General features: G+C 57.9%; 1 protein-coding gene across 3 annotated transcripts in view; it reads right to left on the bottom strand.

The window, feature by feature from the left end:
- Positions 1-1,978: 1,978 nt before the first annotated feature.
- The window catches only part of FUBP3 (far upstream element binding protein 3), a 39,159-nt gene continuing 18,960 nt past the window's right edge, over positions 1,979-22,177 (bottom strand). Inside the window, exons 7-18 of one of the 3 annotated variants that reach the window (XM_054174263.1) lie at positions 21,475-21,532; positions 18,530-18,692; positions 17,310-17,408; positions 14,909-15,013; positions 14,447-14,549; positions 13,691-13,791; positions 12,377-12,518; positions 7,780-7,940; positions 6,621-6,694; positions 6,174-6,250; positions 3,205-3,332; positions 1,979-2,209 (exon numbers count right to left, since the gene is read on the bottom strand). In XM_054174263.1, coding sequence (XP_054030238.1) covers positions 2,201-2,209; positions 3,205-3,332; positions 6,174-6,250; positions 6,621-6,694; positions 7,780-7,940; positions 12,377-12,518; positions 13,691-13,791; positions 14,447-14,549; positions 14,909-15,013; positions 17,310-17,408; positions 18,530-18,692; positions 21,475-21,532 — 1,220 coding nt within the window. In that variant the 3' untranslated portion in view covers positions 1,979-2,200. Of the gene's footprint in view, positions 2,210-3,204; positions 3,333-6,149; positions 6,251-6,620; positions 6,695-7,779; positions 7,941-12,376; positions 12,519-13,690; positions 13,792-14,446; positions 14,550-14,908; positions 15,014-17,309; positions 17,409-18,529; positions 18,693-21,474; positions 21,533-22,177 lie in introns of those variants that run through there. The other 2 variants (XM_054174261.1, XM_054174262.1) reach the window with 2 other exon arrangements.

Here is a 22,177-nt window from a genome sequence, read left to right as displayed (position 1 = left end):
CCCCCCCCCAAAACCCAACCCCAGCCAGGCCTGGGTTGGGGTTTGCCTCTCTCAGAATTATTTCCATTGGTTTAATTTTGGTTAAGCTTTTCCCCCCCCATCATTATTTATTATTACCTTAAACCAAGCTCAGAAGGCTCAGAACCCAAAAATGCAACACGGGGAGAGGGGAGGAAGAGGGCTGGGGGGGGGGGAGAGAGGGGAGGAAGGGGGCTGGGGGGGAGAGAGGGGAGGAAGGGGGCTGGGGGGGAGAGAGGGGAGGAAGGGGGCTGGGGGGGGAGAGAGGGGAGGAAGGGGGCTGGGGGGGGGGAGAGAGGGGAGGAAGGGGGCTGGGGGGGGAGAGAGGGGAGGAAGGGGGCTGGGGGGGGGAGAGAGGGGAGGAAGGGGGCTGGGGGGGGAGAGAGGGGAAGAAGGGGGCTGGGGGGGGAGAGAGGGGAAGGAAGGGGGCTGGGGGGGGAGAGAGGGGAAGGAAGGGGGCTGGGGGGGGAGAGAGGGGAGGAAGGGGGCTGGGGGGGGGAGGGGAAGGAAGGGGGCTGGGGGGGGAGAGAGGGGAGGAAGGGGGCTGGGGGGGAAGAGAGGGGAGGAAGGGGGCTGGGGAAGGGAGGAAGGGGGCTGGGGGGGAGAGGGGAAGGAAGGGGGCTGGGGGGGGAGGGGAGGAAGGGAGAGGAAGCCTCAGCTACACAAGTTGAACATTTGTGTTGCTTTTCTCCTTTATTTCCGTTCTCCTTCTCTTTGTTAGAGACTCTAAGAAATGATTACAAACCCTACAAAAGAGTTGTGTGCCCCCTCCCCCCCCCCCCCCGCCCCCCCCTGCCCCCAGCCCCTTCCTGCCCCCTCCCCGCAGCTCCCCAGCTCTGCAGCCCCCGGGGGCTGGGGGGGGGGGGGGCCGCAGGGCTCCCCGGGGCCGCGGCAGAGCTTTGGGAAAGGTTAAAAACCAACCAGGAAAAAGGCAACAAAAAATTGAAGGAGAAAAATCAAAAAGCCAGCCAAAGGGACAAGGAATTAGCAGTAAAACATTTAATGAATTTACATATTTAAGAATATTTAAATACTGTTTTAAATCTTTTTTTTTTTTTCCTCTTTATTTTTCCTCTTTTTAACTCCTTTTCCCCCCTCTTATTTTCCTTCTCTCCCCCCCCCCCTCCTCTTTTTTTATCCTCTTGGGGTTTTTTCCTCCTCTTGTTTCTTTCTCCTTTTTTCCCCCTCCTGGTTTTTTCCCCCCTTTTTTCCCCTCCTCTTTTTTCCCCCTCCTATTTTTTCCTCCAATTTTTTCCCCCTCCTCTTTTTCCCCCTCCTATTTCCCCCCCCTTTTCCCCATTTCCCCCCTCCTGTTTTCTTTCCCCTCCTCTTGTTTCTCTCTCCTTTTTCTCCCCTATTTTCCCCCTTCTTGTTTTTCTCTTTTTTCCCCTTTTCTCTTTGTTTTTTCCCTCCTCTTTTTTTCCTCCTTATTTCCCCACTCCCCCCCTTTCCCCCCCACCCTCTCTTCCCCCCCCACCCTTTTTTTCCCCTCCCCCCACCTCTTTTCATTTACCCCTCCCCATTTATTTCATGTTAAGATTTGTTACCTACCCCCTAGGCCTTTCCAAGCCTCTTTCTGTTGGCACAGAGAAGATTGAAGGGAGAAAACCCCCAAGCATTAAAAGGGTAAAACCAACCAACAGCACCAACCCCCCAACACCACCAAGACAGACAGAGAGGGGGGAGGGAAAAGACAGCAAGCAAAGGAAGAGCTCCCAAAGCCCAGGTGCTGCAATGCCACAGCTCTGGGGCTGCCTTCTGCTGCCTGGGCAAAACCAAAACCATTTCCCTGCTTCCATTTCCAGCCCCAACAAAATCAGCGAAGAGAAGGAAAGGATCCTGGGAGGGGGCTGCAAAGTTTGGGGTTTGTTTTTTGTTCCTTCTGAACCAAATTGGGAAAGCAAATGCCCAAGGTGTCCAGCAGGGTGGGAGGTTCCTGACTGCTCCTGCTGCTCAGCAGAGGGGGGTGGGGGCCGCTCCTGGGGGTAGTGTTTCGCCGGCAAAGGAGGGGGGCAGAGGAAGCCTTCAGCCGACCGCCGCCGGGCCGCAGCCAGGAACCTCTGGCACAGAAGCTGCTGCTGGTCTTTGTCTTTTTCTTTTTCTCTTCCATGATGATTCCAAGGGAAAACAAAACCAAAATAAAAACAAAACAACCCAAAGGAATGGCCACGAGGGTCTTGTTCTACTGCTCCTGGAGAAGGGAAAGAGGCAGAAGTTGCCGCGGGGTCCCAGCGCTGCCTCCTCGGCTCTCCCCCGGCCCAGCTCCCCCTCCGAGGATGCTCCGGGGGAGAGCTCAGCCTGGCACCCTGAGCTCGCCTGCCAGCAGCTCCTGCCTCTCCCCACAGGCAGTCCCCCTTCTGCAGAGGGCCAGGCTGGCAGGCAGGGCTGCAGAGGACTCCCTTTGATCCCCTGCTCGCAGGGCACACTCGGGCAGCGCCCGCGGCGAGCGCTGCTGCCTGCACCGCGCGCTGCTGCCTGCGCCGGGCGCGACCTCGGCAGCAGGGAGGCTGCAGCTGCCCCAGGATGCTGCTGGCTCCCCTCACCGCCTGCACCCACGGCAGCCCTGCTCCCAGCACCCAGCCTGGCCCCACCGAGGTCCAGCATCTGCTCTGCACCCACTGCTGGCCAAGGACTGAGGACCCGTGCCCCCAGCACCAGGGAGAGCCCTGTGGGCATCAGCAGGAGGAACCCCCCTCAGCCCTCGGTGGTCTGAGTGCCAGGTGAGGTTGGCTCTCCCCTGGCAGCTGTGCACTCCCACTTCTGCTCCAGCAGCTTTCTGCTGCCTTTGGGGCCAGGCTGCTCCCTCCCCAGGCAGGGGCACAGCTCCTGTCCCAGCACTGAGCTCACAAGAGCAAAGGCAAAGCTGGCCAGCGTGGCCCCGGGCTGCCCCCTGTGCCAGGGCCGTGCCAGGGCTGTGCCACCTCACCAGCCTGGCTCCAGCACTCCTGCTACTTGAGCCCCACAAACCAGCCTGGGGGCTATAAGCAACCAACCTCCCAGTCCCCTCTCAAAAGCCCTGTGCAGGGAAGTAAGGCTCTGAGGCGAAGGCAAAGCCCCCTGTGAGCTCTGCCCCAGGCCCAGCAGCTCTCTGCTTCACCACCTCAACCCAGGCAGGCCCAGGACAATGCCAACACCCCCAAATTCCCAAGGGAAGGTGCAGAGGGGTCAGGGAACAGGGATACAGACCTGGCTGTGGGCCTGAGCCTGCCCCAGGGTCTGCCCATAGTAGGCAGCCTGCTGTCTGTAATACTCTGCCCAGGCCATGGTGTAGTCGGGCTGGGAACTGGCCTGGGAGGCAGCGCTGGCAGCGTGACCTGCAGCAGGAGAGGGGAGAAGGGAGAGGTCAGCAGAGAGGTGACACCAAGCCCAGGCTTAGGACCTCCTGGTGTGCAGCTGAGAGGAGCCAGCCCCCTTCCCACAGCTGCAGACAGCTCAGAGGGGGACCCTGCTCTGCTGCGTGTCCAGGACAGGCTCCGAGCAGGCTTGCCAGTGGCAAGCTGAGAGCAGCCAGCAGGTGCTGGGCCAGCAGTGCCCAGCTGCAGTGGCCAAAGTGCCAGGGGCTGCAAAGGCCTCAGGGCTGAAGGCCCTGCACAAAGCACAGCCAGCTCCACACATCACCCAGAGAGGCTTCCACAGCACCGTGCTGGCTCTGGGGGACACTCTCCAGCCTCCCACACTGCACCAGGGTGAAGTGGTGCTGCTGAAACCCAGCCTCTACAACCTGCAGGACAGCAGCAGCAACCTCAAGCTGACTGCTGGGAGCACAGCTGGCTCTGGGGGGGCAAGAGAACATTGCTGAGCTCACTGAAGCTCAGGCTGAAGCCCTGCAAGCAGGCCTGAAGGCAAAGAGAGTCTTGCACAACTGCCACGACCCTCAAACCTCAGACCCTGCTCCTGTGGCCTCCACCTCTCACAGCTCCCCTTTTTGGAGGCACTAAGACACCTCCACTCCAGCACATCCAAGTGCTGGTGCAGGGGAGAGTCCAAGCCTGCTGGGTGCAGAGCTGGGATGGCCACACCTCCCTTGGCCACAGCCAAGGTCCCAAAGAACAGAAACCACAGTGACAAAAGCACTGCAGAGAAGGGCAGAGGGAGCAGGAGCCACCCCTGGCAGGGACATGGGGATGGGGAGCAGACCTGTGGAGGAGAAGCACAGAATGTTAGGGCTTGGAAGGGACCTCCAGAGATCACCCAGTCCAAGCCCCCTGGCAGAGCAGGGCACAGAGGAACACATCCAAGGTGGGGCTGGAAGCTCTCCAGAGAAGGAGGCTCCACAGCCTCTCTGGGCAGCCTGCTGCAGGCCTCCAGCAGCCTCCCAGCAAGGAAGTTCCTCCTCAGGTTGAGGTGGAACCTGCAGTGCTCCAGCCCACACTCCCTGCTCCTTGTCCCAGCACTCAGAGCAGGCTCTTCCCAGCCCCACAGCACAGCTTGGGGGGGTGGAGGGGGGGGCTTTGATGTGGGGGGAAATAATGCAGTGCAAGTGGGTGGAGGGGCCAGGGCAGCAGTGTCCTGTCCAGGGCCACAGCAGAGGGTTAAAAGACTTTGACCAAGGCTCCAAGTCAGGACCTTTGCTGGCAGAGGTCAAGGCTGCCTCAACTGTCCACCTGCTAATGCCAACAAAGGGCCTCCCTCAATGCCTTTTCTTCTGGGAGAATTACAGTGCACAGCAGGCTGAAAGGACACACAGCTAAATGCACTGCACAGCAAAATGTTTCCCCAGCCACTTCATTCCTTTGAGATGGGGAAGTAATTAAAACCTCAAGACATGTGTAGGGGGTGGGGGGCTGCCACTCCTCCCCTCCAGCAGGGCACTCTCTGGCCCTAGGAGGGCTGACTGCTGGGAGAAGGACTCAGGCAGCTCTGTGACAGCAGAGCTGGGGACAAACAGGCTGCAGCATGCAGGGGAAACGTCCTGCATGGGACTGGGTGCAAAGGAAGCTTCAAGTGCCGGAGCAGGCACTGCCCCAGGGATCCTCACACACCTTGCTGAGCTCCACCTGGCCTGCCTGGGCACCACTCTGCTCAGAGAGACACAGAAGGGGTTGGGCTGGAAGAGACCTCCAAGATCATCCAGGCCAACCCTCAACCCAACCCCAGCATGGGCACCAAGCCATGGCCCCAGTGCCATGGCCACAGGGCTCTGGGACACCTCCAGGGCTGGGGGCTCCACCACCTCCCTGGGCAGCCTCTGCCAGTCCCTGACCACTCTGGCAGCAAAGAAGTTGTTCCTAATCTCCAACCTAACCCTCCCCTGGCACAGTTTCAGGCCACTGCCTCTCCTCCTATCACCTGAGAGTAGGGAGCAGAGACCAAAGTGACACCTCCAGAGTGCAAGTGCCCTCCAGCACTTCCCCTTCCAGGCTCAGTGCTGGCAGCTGGAAGCCCAGCAGCAGCAGGGCTGCCCTGGGTTCAGCTCTGCCCTCCTGCTGTGTCTCTGGCCTGGTTTATTACTGTTTCAGAGCTGGTTACCCTGTTGGCCTCACTCTGAGCTCCTGGCACTGTGAGCAGCTCTGATCAGCTCCCAAAAGCAGGCACAGGGACACTGCTGCAGGCAGTGGGAATGAAGCAGGGCAGCAGCCCTGCACAGCCTTCCCTCCATGTGCTGCAGCTCCTTTCCCAGTCAGACTGGGAGCTGAGCAGTGAGAGCAGCTCACAAGGGACATTTCAAAGTGAAAAGAAGAACAAAGGGCTGGGAGGGCTCACCCCAGCCATGGCTGGGCTTGGCAAGTGTTCTCCTGGAGCATCCTGGCAGGAGGGAGCCCAAGGCAGAGAGGTTTTTGTTAGAGAAGGGGAAGCTAGGATCAAGTTTCTGCACAGAAGGAGCAGAAGCAGGCAGCAAAGAGCACAAGAAGCATCCCAGTTTCCCACAGCCTCCATGCTTCAGCCAGCTTCTGCTGAGCTCCACCACCACAGCATGCCAGGCTGGGAGGCAGCCCAAGGGTGCCACCTTCCCAGGTGATGGTGGAGGTGAAAGGAGCTGGCCCAGCACCCTGGCCAGCTGTCCAGTGCAGAGCAGTCCTCTGCTTGCCCTGGGGGAGGATTCCAGGCTCTGCTCCCAGGGAGCTCAGGAAGCTGCTGTGCACTTCTGGGGTGGAGCTGTGCCCTGCAGGCAGGAAGGAAGCAGCAAAGGCAACACCAACCCTTCCCTCACTTACCTGGGACTTGCTGGCCAGGCTGCTGCCACGTCTGGTAGGTGCTGCCCCAACCCTGGGGCATGAAGGCCTGGGGACCGCTGCAGAGGGCGAGAGGGCAGAGGTTGGAGCAGGCAACAGCAGCCCTGGCAGGCTGGGTGTGAGCAGGGGGCCAGAGGAGCCCAGCTGCAGCTGCTGAGCAAGGAGGTGAGCGTGGGGACAGCAGGAGGTGCTGCCCAGGTGGGAGGGCTTGGGCTGGGCTGCAGACAGGGATCCTGGAGATGCCAACTGCTGCTTTACAGCCTCAGAGCCCAAACCCTTCCTGTGGTCAGGCTGAAAGGATTCAGCTTGCCCCTGGCTTCTAAATGCTTCCTCTTTAAAAGGCTCCACTGAACCACCACCTCCCCAGGGCCCTCCACCCCTCTCCCATTGCCCTCCCAGCCACCCCCAGAGCCCCCAGGAGCAGCTTACTTTTGATGAGGTGTGGCAGGTGCTTGGCTGAATGGACTCTGACCAAATCCTCCAGGTCCACCCATGCTGGTACCCTGCCACAGAACCCACAAACACTTCATGTCAGCTCTAAAGACAGGGTGGAGGCAGCCAGTGTGAGCAGTGAGAGAGGGGAGAGGAGAGCCTTAGAGGGCTGAACCCCAGCACCTGGAAGAAGTGACTGAGCTGAAGGACTGCAGCAGCTCAGCTTCCAAAGCAGCTCTGGGCAGCCCCCAGAGAGGCTAACAGGACTGGGGCACAGCTGGAGGCCTCCCTTGGAGCAGCTTGGATCCTGAGGTTGGTACCAAGCCTGCTCCCCTCAAGCCCTTCAGCACAGAGGCTGCTTTTCAGCTCTCCCATGCCCCAGGTCAGTGCTCCCTGTGCTCTGCTTGCCCAGCAGGGCTCCAGCCTGACACTGCCAAGCTCCAGCACCACAGCACTGCACTAACTGGAAGGTAAAAGCCACCCTGGATCGACTGCAGCAAGGAGCTGAGTGCTGCTTTCAGGATGCTGCTGCCAGGGCTGGGTCACCCTCAGCCAGGGGCATTATTGTCCCCACAGCATCTCCTCTGATGGCCTTCTCATGCCTCACCATTGCTGTTCTGCCCCCTCAGGCAGCTGCTCACCACCCTGATGTCAGCAGACAGTCAGAACCTTCTGGGACCAGAGCAAAGCAGAGTCCCAGCCACAGAACCAGTGAGTGGGTTGGGTTGGAAAGGACCTTGAAGATCACCCAGTCCCAACCCCCTGCCATGGGCAGGGACACCTCCCCCCAGCCCAGGTTGCTCAAGGCCTCATCCAGCCTGGCCCTGAACAGCTCCAGGCAGGGCACAGCCTCCCTGGGCAGCCTGTGCCAGAGCCTCCCCACCCCCACTGCTAAGAGTCTCCTCCTAATCTCCAGGCTGGATCTGCCCTCCCCCAGCTTCAATCCCTTCCCTCTCATCCTGGCACAGCAAACCCTTGTGAAGAGGCTGCTGGGAGGCCACCAAAGCTGCAGGCAGCTGCCCACAGCCAGCTGCTTTTGAAGCTGAGCACTGAGTGTGTCTGCTCTGTGCCATCCCCCAAGGCCAGGCCCACATCTACTGGAAAGAGTGGAAACACCACACCTGAGAGAGAGAGAGCAGGAGGGGGTGGAACTTACACCAACTTTCTCATCTATGAGGTGCCTGGCAAGCTCAATCTGCTGGGGGATGCCTCTGATGGTGAATATTCGAACCCCAGGGTCTGTGTTGGGAGGAGGATTCCTCTGCAGCTCCACGTGGGCTCCTGACTGCTGGTTTATGCTCTTGATGTTCTCCCCCCCTGCAGAGAAGCAGAATGGAAGGCCCTGCAGCACCTCCTCCCATACAAACCTCTCCAAGCCAGGCTGTGGGCATGGAATTCAGCTTCAGCTGCCCTGGGTGTGCCTGGAGGGAGGAGGGGAGGATGGCATAAGCCTCAGGACCCACACAGCACCTGGGCTCTTGCTGCTGCTTCAAACAGCCCCCCAAAGCAGGAGCTGTGAGCTGCTGCAGGGGGGGTGGGGGCCAGGGGTGGTGCTAAGAGCACAGAGAGTCCCTGTGTGGGCTCCTAACAAAATGCAGCAGAGCTGAGACACCTTCCTGACACAGATCTCACTGTCCTGGGGGGCTGCAGAGCTCTTCACAGCCCTCCAGGCCACAAAGTCACTTTCTGCCCTTCCACCCCCCCTTTCCTTGAGGCTTTCCCCACCCCCCCACCAGAGATTTCATCCCCCTGGGACACCACCAGCCACATACCTTGGAGCTTGAAGCCAAAGCTTTCTCACCCCCATGTGCTGTCTGATAGCTGAGAGAAGCCTCCACTCACCCCAGCACAGCCAACCCTCCCCAGAGCTGCAGCAGTGCAGCACTCCAGGCCTCCTCCTGCTGCCCCAGAGTCAGCTGGGCATGCAGTGGCCATTCCTGGCTAGTTTGCCATCTGGCCAGAGCAGAGCACAGCAGTGCTTCCAGCAGGGCCAGCACAGCAGATCTGATTTCCTCCAGACCTGCTAGGTCCCAGGTCTCTTAATGAAATTTGCTTAACAAAGGCCTCAGCCAGGGCCACAATGCTTCAATTCTCCTGCTGGGAGCTCACACAACTTCCAGGGCAGCTCCACTGGCCTGCAGAAATCCAGGGCTGGGGGCTAGGAGGAGGTTTTACGACTTTGAAGTCACAAAGCCAGGGAGAAAGAGCAGCCAGAAGGACAGGAGAGGAAGCAGAGGAAGCTAAGCAGGGAGTTTGGGCTGGGTTTAAAGAGGAGCATCCAAAGGCAAAGCTGCTGCAGCCTGCTGCCACTTCCACCTCTGCCCAGGCAGCACAGCCCCAGGACAAGCAGGGGATGGTGCAGGCACTTGCCGGGCTCATTGTGCTGGACTCGTGACCTCTTTACCATTTTAAAGCCTTCCCGGGGAAGGGAGGAGGAGGCAGAGTTGCCAAAGGGCAATTAACTCCTAAACGAATTTCTGAGGGTGGCTTTAACAAAAGCTGATCGTGTCTCAGCCCCGGGCAGACAACAGGGCCGGGACTGTGCCGCCAAAAGCCAGGCCACTTGTTTGCAGTCAAGCATGGGAAAGGGGCAAGATGAAGTCCCAAAGCCAGGGCTCTGGGCTGGGGCTTTCCCTCCCCCCCGCTGCCTTGCAAGGCTTTTGTCTGCTGCAGACTTGTGTGAAGCTCTGGTTTTCACAGATGGGAGGTGAGGAGCGAGTGATCAGCTGCTTCCTGAGGAGAAACACAGCATCCTCTCAGCCAGGGCACTCCGGATGGCCAGGGGCTGGCAGCAGCTCTCTGCTGGCTGAGAGGGGCAGCCACAGGTTGCAGGTTGGGCTTCTCTCTGCCCAAGAGGGGATGCAGACTCGAAGCAGCCTCACCAAACAAGTGAGGAGGAGACAGCCTTCAAATCGTTCCCCACTCAGCACTGAGCTGGGGCTGTCCCCACCCCAGCTCCCTCCCCTGGACCTCCCCTGCAGGACCCAGCTGGCTCTCCAGGTTGGGGCAGAGGCTGCAAGCTCCCCACCTCCGGTACCAGGCCCTGGTGCCCTTCCTCCTCCCCTCCCTGCCTCCCAGCCGAGCCTCCAGAGCATGCAAATGCAGGCAGGCAGCCCCCAGGGTGCTGCAGGCTGCCCGGAAGGAGTCCTCTGTGCCCCACACTGCGGTGACCTGCTCGGCACATGGTGGCTGTCTCCAGAGGCATTCAGCAGCCTGCTCCATTCTTCCACCTGATGGGGGGCAGGAGAGCTCCGAGAGTGGCCCCCCAGCTGGATGGGAAATTGTAAAGCAATTAATCAAAGCTGCTAAAAGGCAGAGCTGACAAGAGCCAGGCCAGCCACGGGGGCTGGCAGTGCTGCTGTGTTTATCATGGAAATCCAGAGGGGGCCCAGAGAGCCTGGGGTTTGTTTCCAAGCACCACCAGACACAGAAAGCCCTTGACAAGTGTATGCTGCTCATCCCCACCCTGCCTCCAGCCTTTCAGAGAAGAAAAGCTGCACCTACCCACCCCTCCAAGGGGAAAGCCATGCAGGGGATTTGCAGGAGCCCAGCAGGACTCAGCAGCTGATACAGGCTCAGGCTCCCGAGCTGAGCAGCGCTGCCCACGAGAAAAGGCCTCCAGATCTTGGGCCACACAGAGACTGAGCTGAGAAACCTCCACACCTCCCTCCCTCCCTCCCCCTCCTTCAGGGGCAACTGGGGAGCTGGAAGCACAGCAGCAGTTACCTGGCCACATCCCACAGACCCAAGACAGCCTTTGCTTGGGTGCTAACCTCAGAGCTCCAGGTGCTTTGAGCTCCCAGTCAGGTTCCACAGGCAAGGCCAACAGCCAAGTCCTGTACCACAGTGGGGGGGAAGGCAAAAGCTAAGCTCAAAACTGCTCAGCAACTAAGAAGGGGGAGAGAAGAGTCTGCAATTGGTCACTGTGGAGAGAACCCCACTGACATCCCCTCTCCCCTGCTTGCCCCACAGGCAGCAGGAGAGGAAATGATAACAATCAGGTCTTGCATCAAGACAGAGAGAGCACAGCACCTCCACCCCGGGCCAGGCCCCAAAGGCAAGCTGCAGCCATCACTCACTTGACAAAAATGAAGGCTGCAATAGCCTAAGAGCACAGGCACTGCAAGAACACCCATTACAAGGTGGTATTACAAAGCTGCAAGCACTCACATCACCATACAACCAGTAATTAGCCCCTCCAGAAAGCTCCCGAGCTGGCTGGGCAGGGAGCTTGCTTTTGCTGCTGTGGAAACAAAGGCAGAAAGCTGCCCTGCACCCCCACTGCCAGGCCCTGCACTTGACTGCCAGGACATCCAGCTCTGCTCCCTGCATTCAGCTTTTCAGCACACCCTGAGCTCTGCAGTCACAAATGCTCCACTTGACTGCACTCTGAACAACAAGTGACCTTTTCTGCTCCTTTATTAAGGATGACTAATGGATACAGCAATAAAGTTTCATTAGATTTGGATTAGTTTTTTATCCTCCCCCCCAGCTCTCACTTCTGGCTCCAGGTTTGTTTGCTGTGATTGTATTTGCTTCCTCCTTCCCCCAACTGGACCCTCCAGTGAGCTCCAGCTCAATGGCTCTGCAGCCTGTGTGTGAGGGGAAGGCTCCAGACTGCACCAAGAGGTCAGGAGTGTGGCCAGGTTCCTGGCAGAGGACACCTGGGAGCGATTCAGCTCCACTGCTGGTGTCCTGCTTCTGTCTCCCTTGTCACCCACTACAGGTCAGGCTGCTCCAGGGGCCAGACACATGGAAGGAACAGGGGCAAGAGGCCCCAGCATGGCTCATCTCCAGCTCACCTGTGCCCAGCAGGACAGCAGGAAAGTGACTGCCACCAGAACGTGGCACAAAGCCCTCCAGGCTCTGCCTCCTTCAGCCCTGGAGCCAGGCTGCCCCTGTTCCTGTCACCTCACCTCTGCTGTGACCACTTCAGCAGCAGGGAAGGCACACAGCATTCCCCCTGCAATGAAACAGGGCTCCTCTGACAGCTCAGGGCACTAACTGAGAGGCATCCCAGGGTGACAGAGCAATTCTGCCCCTGGCTCTGCATCACCCCATGTGCAGCTCATGCTCTGTGGCAGGCTGAGACTGCTGCTGCTGCTCTGGTTTCACAACTGTGCTGGGGCTGTGCTGGTTCTTGAGAGGAAGGCCAGAGGACTCCTTGGCCATCTCCTCAGCAGAGACTCAACAGCTAGGGCAGCCCCTGGGCCATCACGGCCTGGGGCAGACAAGGTGCAGCAGCCTGTCTGTGCCAGGCTCAGGGGCAAGCTTGGATACAGCCCAACCCTGCTGCTGCTCTTGCTTCATGAGCACCTCAGGGTGCTGGCTGGAAGCAGCTTACTGCTGTCAGCATGTTGGGACACACTCCATTTGCTCAGGTGGCACTGGGGGAAATGCAGCAGGGGGGATGGGTGCTCTGCCTGTCCCTGCTACACTGCCCCCTGAATGAATTCTCTATCCAAAGGCTGCACCAAGGAGCCTGCCTCTTCTCAGCCAGCTGCTTGTTACAAGCTCCCCTTGACAGCTCTGCATCAAGAGCCTCTCTCAGAGACTGCCAGCAAGGGCCTGGAGAGGACAACTACAGGTGAGGGCACCACGAAGAGCCCAGCCCAGCTCATCCCCCTGCTGCACTCAGCAGCCACTAAATCCCTGCAACCACAGCTCCAGAGCCTGGCTGCCAGGCAGCAAGACTGTGACCATCCTGAGAGGGGAGGACTGCAGGCCCTAGCATTTGGTGCCCCCAGACCCACCTTTGCCTATGACCAGGCCACACTTATCAGCTGGCACCGTGTAGGTGATCTCCTGCACGCCCCCAGGGGCTCCGACGCTCCAGTCCCCACGGCCACGGCCTCTGCCTCGGGCCACAGCCAAGCTCCCGAAGCCATCTCGTTCCTTGGGAGGCAAAGAGACTTGTGTCAGTGGCTCTGCTGCTGGCCCTACCCACAGCAGAGCATTAGAAGCAGGAGAAAGCAAGGTAAGTCAAACTGCCCTGCAATCAATGGCACTGAACAAGGAAACTCTTGGACTGCAGCTTGGCTCTGAGGGACTCTCAGGAGCTGCCAAGGGAGGTGGCCACAGCTGCCCTCCTGACTCAGGAAGATGCTTCTGGTTTTTCAGTGCAAGCCCTTTCTAGCTCCTGAAATAAACCTGTAAACAAGCAGCAACTGCTGAAGGACCTCTGGAGTGTGATGGGAGCTGTCCTGAGAGCAAGCCACAGATCCTGGCAGCGACACTCAGGAGCCGCTGCCGAGGCCGCTCCGGCGCTGCTGGAATGACTCAGCTGAGCTGCTCTGGCCCCCAGACCTCCAGCAGGAAGCTCTCAACTTCAGAGGCACTCCAAGGACATCTCCTTTGGCTAGCTGGCTGTGGGCACTCACAGCACACCAGGGCAGGCCTCACAACAAATATGAATTCAAGCCTTCAAAGCAGATCTCAGGGCAAGAAGAGATGAAGGCCTACCCCTGGGGCACATCTCCTGCTCAGGTAGGAGCCAACACCTGCACCCCTCCCTCAGAGGGAACCCAGAACCTCCCTCTGAGCCTGCCTGGCTGCTCCACACAGCTGCTCCTTGCCCTTGGGCCATGCCATGTGCTGGTGCCCCGCTCAGAGTATCACACATGTGAGCACTCATGGCCTTCTCCTGCCACTCATGGCCACTAGACCAGAGGACTGGAGGCTGAAGAGGCCTCCCTGAGCACTGTTCATGCCCTGCTGCCTCAGAGTGTTCCTCAGGCCTCCTGAGCAGAGCCAGTGTCCTGTTCCTGCTGGGCTCCATCCCACCAGCTCACCACTTCCAAATAGCAAGTGAGCACAAGGGGCAAAGATGGAGCTACAAGAAGGCCTCAAAACACTGCCTGAGCAGAGGAGCCCTTCTCAAGGCTCAGCCAGGCCACCACCAAATCAGCCCCAAGCCTGGCAGCAACGTCCTGGGCCTTGTGTGGCCTAGCAGAGGGCAGCCGCAGCCACGCTGCTCTTCAGACGGTGGCAGCCACCCTGCAGCTGCCTGCAGCCAGCCTCAGTGCCATGTGAGCAGCACTTTGCTCCCCCCAGGCCCCAGGCCCCACCTGTGCCGTGAGGATGAGCTCACTGATGATGTGTGCTGCGTGCTGACACCGATCTGGGAGCCCCATGACCTGTGCCACTCGCTCCGAGCTGATCCCATCGTCTGTGGAGAGAGGTGCCAGAGCCTCAGTTACAAGCAGCAAACATCCCCCCCAGGCTTCCTTCCAGCACCACCACTGCTAGCAGCACTTCCACACAGCTACCCCAGGAGCTCCCCCCTCTTCCCTCCACCTTCAGCCCCTCTTCCGCGGGCTGAAAGCAGACAGACCCCAGCCCACGCTGCAGAGGGACGACCTTCAAGAGGTGACACTTTGAAACGTCCAAAGAGCCTCAGCAGAGCCTGGTATCACTTTAGGAGGACAAAGGCAGCTTTGAGAGGTGATCAGACAGCCAAGGACCCAGAGAAAGTGAATTGGAATTAATCAACTCCTGATCCCCAAAGGCTTTAATGTCCTGAAGGAGAATTCTTCCAGAGGAACACAGAAAGGTGGTGCTGTTCTGGTGTTGGTCCACTCAGTTACCACTCCAGACACGACTGTGGAGGCATTTCCATCTTTGCTGTGTGCAGTTTCACTCTCTGAAAACCAGGCCAGTGCCTGAGGGGGCAGCACCTCAGATTTAAACAGCTCTCAGAAAGAGCCACAATGCAGCTGCAGCCGAGGGCAGCCTCGCTGCTGGAGCCTCAGCTCCACTTCCCTTTAGCCATCCCAAAGTGGAGCACTGGGCAGACAGGAAGAGCTCTCCATCCTCACACAAACCTGGTTTAAATTGAATCCTAACTCCAGCATCATTCTGAATCTTTTTGATCATTTCTCCATTTCTTCCTATCACAATTCCAACAGCAAACCTGGGCACAGAGACCTGATGGGAAAGGCAAAGCAGTGTGAACGCTCCGAGAACCGGCCCGGGGCCCTGGGACGGCCCAGGGAGATGCTCTCAGCCCAGGACAGGCCACCTCAGGCAGCTCCAGGCTACAGGACCAAACCAAACAGGTGGCCACCAACTCCTTCCCCCACTCAGTGGAGTCTGCACCGCGAGGGTGCAGCTCAAAGAGAGCAGCAGAGAAGCGCCAGCGGGGAGTCCAGGAGAACTCCTCTGCTCTGCTGGCAAGGGAACACAAACTGCATTGAGAAACCAGCTGCCAGGTCCCAGCTTGCTGCCTTCCACCCACTGCCCAGCCCATGGGGAGGTTAGCAGAGGAGTGGGGAAGGGAAACATACCTCTATGCTGCCTCCTCCCATCCTAGCACTGAAATCACTGCGTACGCCTCGGAAGTCTGCCTGCTCTTTCTCTCGGATGATCTCCAGAACCATTTCCCTCGCTTGCTACATGGGGAAAGAAGTCACAGTTAGCTTCAGAGTCTCCTGCTGGCCAGCTTGGAGGTAGGGCCTCAAGGGTGCCTCGTGGTCAGGCTTCCACAAGCGATCTCCACCTGCACCAGGGAAGCAGTGCTCCGACAGTTCCTCCTCCCAGGCGCGCCGGGGAGCTCTTCCTGCTGGCATCCTCCAGGGCTGGCAAACCTGCCCGGGCTGGCAGGTGCCAGCTTCCTCTGTGCAACTGCCTAGAGCTGCACTTCAGCACCTGAAGGGGACCTGCAGGCAGGCTGGGCAGGGGCTGTTAGAAGGGCCTGTGAGGACAGGATGAGGGGCAATGGTTTGAAGCTGGAGCGGGGCAGAGTTAGGCTGGGCATCAGGAGGAAGCTCTGCACAGCGAGGCTGGGGAGACACTGGCACAGGCTGCCCAGAGATGGTGGAGGCCTCATCCCTGGAGACCTCCAAGGACAAACTTGGTGGGGCCCTGAGCAACCTGCTCTAGTTGGAGCTGTCCCTGCTGACTGCAGGGGGGTTGGACAAGATGACCTTTGAGGGTCCCTTCCAACCTGATGCATTCTCTGATTCCTTTCAGGCCCTTTAGCATTTAGAGCACCTTGAATTCGTGCTGGCTTTAAATTGAAGCTGCTGAAGGCCTCTTCCTACTGGGCAGAAGTGAAACCCACAGAGTAAGGTAGAAGCTGTGGTAGCACAGCAGAGCTGCCAAGAGCTAGAGAGCACCTACCAAGGAAGCAGGTGGGCAGTGGGGGGGCTCATTGGCACCCAAAGAAGGCAAGGCCGAGTCTGAAGCAATCCAACAAGGTTTGCTGAGACAAATGAATGTTCTTCCTACCTGCCTGCAGCCCTCAAGGCCATGCACAAGCTTGCACATAGCTCAGCTGGTGAAGGTGCAGCCTGGAAACAAGCCAGCAGCTGCCACCTTTAACAGAAACCCTGCCCTTCAAACCCAGAGCCTGTTTCTGGCTATTACCAGCCAAGCTTCTGCCATTCTGGCTGCATCTCCAGGCTGGAGGGACTCTGGGGAACCTGGCTCCTTGCACCTTTTGATTGATTTCTTTACACACTGTCCATGCCCCTGTGGTACCTTGTAGAGAAGGAAACGACTGGAGACGTTTCAGAGCTGCCAGAACTGAGAGAAGGGCAACAAAGAGATTCCACAGAATCACCAAGGCTGGAAAAGACCTCTCAGATCATCAGGTCCAACCATCAACCCAAGAGCACCATGGCCATTAAACCATTGTGTTGGGATGTTAAACACTGCTGCAGCATCCAGAGAATCCCAAGCCCAAGGATCCACCACACTCCTTCAGTGCTGTCTCAGTGATCCCAAAGAAGACCTTGTGCAGCCTCCAGGACAGCTTGGCACGGCTCATGGCACAGAAGATTTGACAACAGCACATCCTGCATGGCAGAAGCCACCTGAGAAGCAGCAGCCCTTGAAGCATGCCTGGGTTAAGAGTTACAAGACTGTCACTGAAGTCCTTTTTGCACATCCACATCTCCACAGCAAGTAGAAGACTTGTGGGGGAAAATAAAGGCTCCATCTAAAGGCCCTCTTGCAATTAGAGGCTTGAAAAGCACAACCCAAAGCTGCCAGCCCTGAGCACCATCAGCTGCTGCAGCAGTTTCTGATCAGGGAGACCCTCTGACACAGAGCTGGGTTTATTAGCCAGGAATGCTAAGCTCCATTTAAGTGCTTAGCAAGGTATGAGAAGCACTTGCTGAGAAGTGGAACGTGCCAGAGCTCAGCTTTAATGCCCTGCAGTCTCCCAGGCCCCAGCTGCTGCTGGGGTTTTATTCTTTGCTTTGAGGAGCAGGCAGGAGCAGCTGGGTGGAAGCCTGCCCCAGGGAGGCTGAGGTGCCAGGCACGAAGCAAACCCCTTGGTTTCAGGAGTTGTTGTGGCGTTTGGTTTTCAATGACCTGCGTCAGTTGGCTGTCTGAGGTAGGGAACCTTCCCCAGCACCTTCTCAGAGGTGTGATGAAGTGAAGGATGTTTTGCTATGCAGACTGCAAAGGGTTTTCAAAGCTACTTTCTCCAAAGCCTCCCTCCTCAGCTCTCCTCCTACCATGTCTAAGACCTGTGTGGACTGAGCTCCTGGCTCACACTGCCGACAAGCCACCACTTGCTCTCCTCTGGTGTTCCAACTCCCTCTGCTCAAACAGAGCAGAAACCCAGCGAGGCCCAGGACGTGGAGAGGTGGAGCTGGCTCCATCAGGTGCTCACAAAGGTGCCAGAGCTTCCCTGCTCATCTCAGCTCCCTGGGGCAGCTGCTTGTGTTTGTTACATACCTGCACTTTAAAGGCATCGCCAGTGATGCGCAGAGGTTTGTCTGCTCCAGTAGGCAAAGGACCATCCTGGATCATGATCATTTTCACCCCTGTTCGCTCCTGAGGGGAAAGCACAGAGCACTTGGCTGAGCAGAGTCCCTCACACAAGGCACCAGCTTTTGGTTACTCAGCATCAGCAGCTCTACAGAGCACTACTTCAGCTCTTCCTGGGTAGCTTGAGCACAAACTGCCTGCCAGTGAAGGACTGCCCAGAAGTCTGCTGCTGCTGCTGCTCTCAGGTGGCTGAAGCTCTTGCAAAGAGAAGCCCTCACCTCAGCAGCTGCTTTTGCAGCCCTTTCCACAGTCTGCAGCTGCCTGCATGGAACAGTTCTGAAGTGACCAGCCTTAAAGCCATGGCATTGAGCTCTGAGGTGATCAGCCTTAAAACTGTGGCACTAAGTTCTGAACTGACCAGCCTCAAAGCTACTGGATGATAGAGGCCTCATCAGGCCACTCAAACCCCTACCCTTTCAGCCCTGACCCCTCTACTCTTTAAGAGAATCTTGTACCAGATGGAGGAATCAAGAATGCCTTGGAGCACAGATTTATGCACAACACAGCACTTGCAAGTGGAAAGGGGGGGCAGGGGCTAAAAACCAAACAAACAGAAGGCAGAGGCCAGCTTCAGCACAGAGCAGCAACAAAAGGAGAAGCAGAGGACTCTACAACAGCAGGGCTGGCATGAAAACCTAGACCACACTCAACCTTCTCTTTGGCCACAGGGATCCTCTCCTGAAGGGCAGGCACCAAAGGTTAGCTAAGGCTAACTACAGCACAGGAGGTTCCACCTAAAAGAGGTGTGAGGGTCACAGAGCACTGGAACAGGCTCCCCAGAGAGGTTGTGGAGTCTCCTCTGGAGACTTTCAAGCTCCAGCTGGACACATTCCTGCGAGACCTGCAACAGATTCTATGGGATCCTGCTCTGGGGCAGGGGGGTTTGGACTCGAAGCTCTCCAGAGGTCCCTTCCAACCCCTAACAGGCTGCGAAGGCAACAGGAGCTCCTTTCCCAGTCCTGCCACAGCTCTGCCACACGGCCCGGGGGGGAGGCCGTTTGCTGAGCAGCAGGCCGGGGGCGGGCCGCGGGCAGGCAGAAGAGTCGAGGCCCCGGCGGAGGAGGGGAGCGCGGCGGAGGCTGCGGCGCCAGAGAGGAGAGCGCCCTGGGGGGATGGCTCTTGCGCACCTGCAGCTGCTTAATTGTTTCACCTCCTTTGCCGATGACCAGCCCCACTTTGGCGGCGGGGATCAAGAGCTCCTGCACTGTGCTGTTGCCATCCAGGTCGTTGTGGAAGCCAGGTCCGTTCCGGCAGCGATCTACAATCTGCCCCAGCAGCCGCTTGGCTTGGCTTGGGAAGAGAACCAGGGGGAAAGAAGCGTTAGACAACGCTGCCCCGGGGCAGCCAGGGACCAGGAGCCGTGGGAATGGGAGAGGAGAAGAAGTGGAAAGATGGAGGAAACCAGAGGTAGCACAATGGCTGCGTTGGGGGCTGGTCTTTGTTTTGTTCCTGGTTTAAAACTCTTGGAGATTTTCTCCCCTATCCCCCCCTGAGAGTGGGGAGAGACTGGCACAGGCTGCCCAGGGAGCTTGTGGATGTTCCCTCCCTGGAGGTGTTGGAGGCCAGGCTGGATGAGGCCTTTGGCAACCTGCTCTAGTGGGAGGCGTCCCTGCCCCTGGCAGGGGGTTGGAACTGGCTGATCTTTAAGGTCCCTTCCAACCCAAACCATTTTGTGATTCTATGATTACTTCTAAGCAGTTTGATCTTGGAAGGGGAAGAGAGAAGGAAGAGCAGCAGCAGGCTCTGACCTCTTTGGAAGGCTGAGCTACAGCACCCAGGGTGCTCACTCTGCATGAAGATGCTCCAGGTCCTCCACTTCAACATCTACACAACCTTGGGTAAAACTCCAGCTCTGCTCTCTTCCTTGCTCAAGACAAAACCCCCACTGCTCTGACACTAGCACAGCACAGGGCTCAGCCTAGCTCTGCTCTGCCTGCTCTTACAGCAGCACCAGGACACTGCTCTAACACAGCCTCTGCCCCAAGCAGCAGGGGCTGGAGCTACACCGCAAAGCGAGGCAAGGATACTGCAGCAGCAGCCAGTGAGAGACTGAGGTCTTCTACTCCTGCTGAGAGGAGACACACAAAGAAGCATTTGGGAGATTAAAGATCCCTTCTCTACAGTCTTTAGCACATCAGAGGTAACTGGCAGGGCCCCCCTTCATCCTGAAGATTCCTAGCAGCAACACAGCCCTTTCCTGCCCTTCTCAGAGCAGGTGGAAGCAAGCCACCAGCTCCCTGTTCAGACTGAAGCAGCACCTTCCCCTCTCTTCACACCAAGCCATCCCAGGAGGGCTGGCCTCTCTCTGGTGACCTGAGGGAGCAGTGCAAAGCCATCCCTTGTCAGCAGCTGCAGGGGTGGAGATCTGAGGGGGCACACAGGTCAGAGCACTGCTCTCTCCTGACTGGCTCCCAAAGCAAGGCAAAGGAGGAGTTTCTGGAAGCCCACTTCAAGCACTCCTGAGAGAGCCTGCACTGGGGTTTGCCTGCCCTGCCTTTACCCCCTGCATGAAGCTACTTTGGTGACAGTATAGAGACCACACCAGGTCACACACAGCATCTTTCAGAGGAGAAGGGAATGAAGCCTTTCAGGTGGCCACTGGACAGAAGTAATGGAAACCCTGCCCACAAAACCCTTCCCAAAGGGGTCTGACACCTGCACTGCTTCCCTTCATTCCTTGGCTCTGCTTTTTCACTTCCTTTTTTCCCCCTCTCCAAGCAGCCTGAAACAAATTGTTCAAACAAGCAACTGGAGAAGAATCTCAGCAGAAAAGCACACCAACTCTCCCCTGGTTTTGCATGTGCTCAGCACCCTGCTCTGCTTCACAAATCTCCTCCCTTAAAGGAAAAAACAACAACAGTCAGGCAAGGAAGCTCTTTGGTTCCATTCTCTTCCAAGGCAGCTTTGGCCATGCCTACATTTAGCTGCTTCCTGCAGAACCCTGAAGCCTTAACTACACCTCTCCCCCGTTCTTCCCCCAGCTCCCTCTCATCAGGCCTCCCAGCTTTTGATTCTTTTGCTCCTTCTGCTGAAATATCCTTTGCTAAGGGGGGGGGGAGGGAAGCACTTCAGCAGCAGCAAGGAGCCACTGCCTGCCCTGTAAGGTGAGCTTGCCAATGGCATTCATTCTGGCTCGCTGCTTGCAGCAGTATGTGCAGAAATCAGGAGATCTAAGCACCCTCAAACCTCTTTGGGGATGGAAGGATGATGAGTGCCTTCTCTTTAGAGAGACAAATCTGTGCCCAGGTATTTGTATTTCTTTTTCCCCTGGCAAATGCAACTCAAAGATTTCCAGATGGATTTTAAAAAACCCACCTACCCAAAGGCTGGGGAGAGAAAGAGCAGCTCCATATGTTAAGTGTGTTCCTGTAAGCCTGAGGATCCTGGATCCAGTTCCAGCAGGAGGTCCTCAACTGGTTTGTGAGAGTCTCAAACTCAGCTCCTGGGAAGGGGGAGGGAGGAAACACTGTCCCTAAAGTTTCTATAGGTCTAGAGAGTAGAAATCCCTGCTGGCTGGCCACGTGTCTCTACCATGCAGGGATCAGAACACAGGGCTTTGGTTCAGTCCTTTGCTTGCTGGCAGCAGTGCAGAGGCAAGCACAGCCCTGGGCCTCATGCTGCTCTGCCACGACGCCGCCGCCTCCAGCGGAACCTGGAGCGGCACCACCAGGCTGCGGAGGCCTCACGCAGCCCTTCTCCAGCTGGAAGGATGCTCATCTCAATAGGAGTAGGGAAGCAAAGGGGAGAAGAGAGATGCCCTTCAACAGCTTAGCTCAGTACCCTGGAAAGCTGCAGTCAGCAAACTGCATCCTAGGTGCCCTAAGAGCAACCTGGCCCTGAGGAGGGGAACGCCACTGACGTTTCTGCAGAGGGCTCACACCGCAACCGGAACAAAGCTTTTGGGGTGCACAGTTTACAAGCATCAGACCAAGAGGTTCTATGCTCCAGAGACCCTCAAGTTTCTCTAGGCCAGCACTTGCTGGTGTGGCTAACCAGGCAGCACCACTGACAGAGCACAGCAGCAGGGAGAAGAGAGAGGAGGAGGAAGGAGAGCAACGAAAGCAGAACTCACTCAATGCTCTCTGGCGTCCCGGTGAGCACGCAGGGCCGCTCGGGCATCCCGCCGCTGTCTGCAGAGGAAGCGAGGAGGAAGCTTTTAACACATGGAGGTAGGAGATAGCAGCTGCTTCAGACCTATCAGGCACTGAGGGGAGCGCTGCCCCCTCTCCATGCTCATTAATGAGCTCAAAAACATCCAGGGTCAACATATTTGACATTTCCTGGATGTCTGCACCCTTCCGAGCCCCAAAAGGAGGGGCAAGGACTTGGCCCACGCTCAGCAGCAGCTTCCTGCACAGCACTGCAGGACAGTCAGCTCCACACAGGCACTAGCAGACAACAACTGGCCAAGCCATGGCCTTGCCATGCCAGCCAAGCTGCACAAAGAGCAGCTGCTGCCCTCCTGAAAGGTCTTCTGCCAGGAGCTGGAGCTGACCAGACTCAAGAGACAAGCCCCCACTGGTGCCACCAGGAGAAACTCAACAGGTCTGGGCCCAGCATAGATTGCCCATGTGCCCTGTGCTCTCCTCCTGATTAATGACACTGCCTTGAGTGTTTCATTCCCCAACCCACCTGCCAAGCCTGTTTGCTCTGCCAGCCAGAGGGTCAGCCCCACAGCAGCTCCCCCGTGCCCGGGCTGCTAAGGGTGCCGAGAGGCGTGCCGAGCACTCGCTCTGATGGACACCAGCCCCTTCCACATGGAAACCTGCTCACCC

The sequence above is a fragment of the Dryobates pubescens genome, chromosome 29 (assembly GCF_014839835.1).
Source record: "Dryobates pubescens isolate bDryPub1 chromosome 29, bDryPub1.pri, whole genome shotgun sequence".
Lineage (NCBI taxonomy): Eukaryota > Metazoa > Chordata > Aves > Piciformes > Picidae > Dryobates > Dryobates pubescens.
Note: the sequence above shows the minus strand (reverse complement) of the source record. Positions and strands in the feature narration are given on the sequence as shown.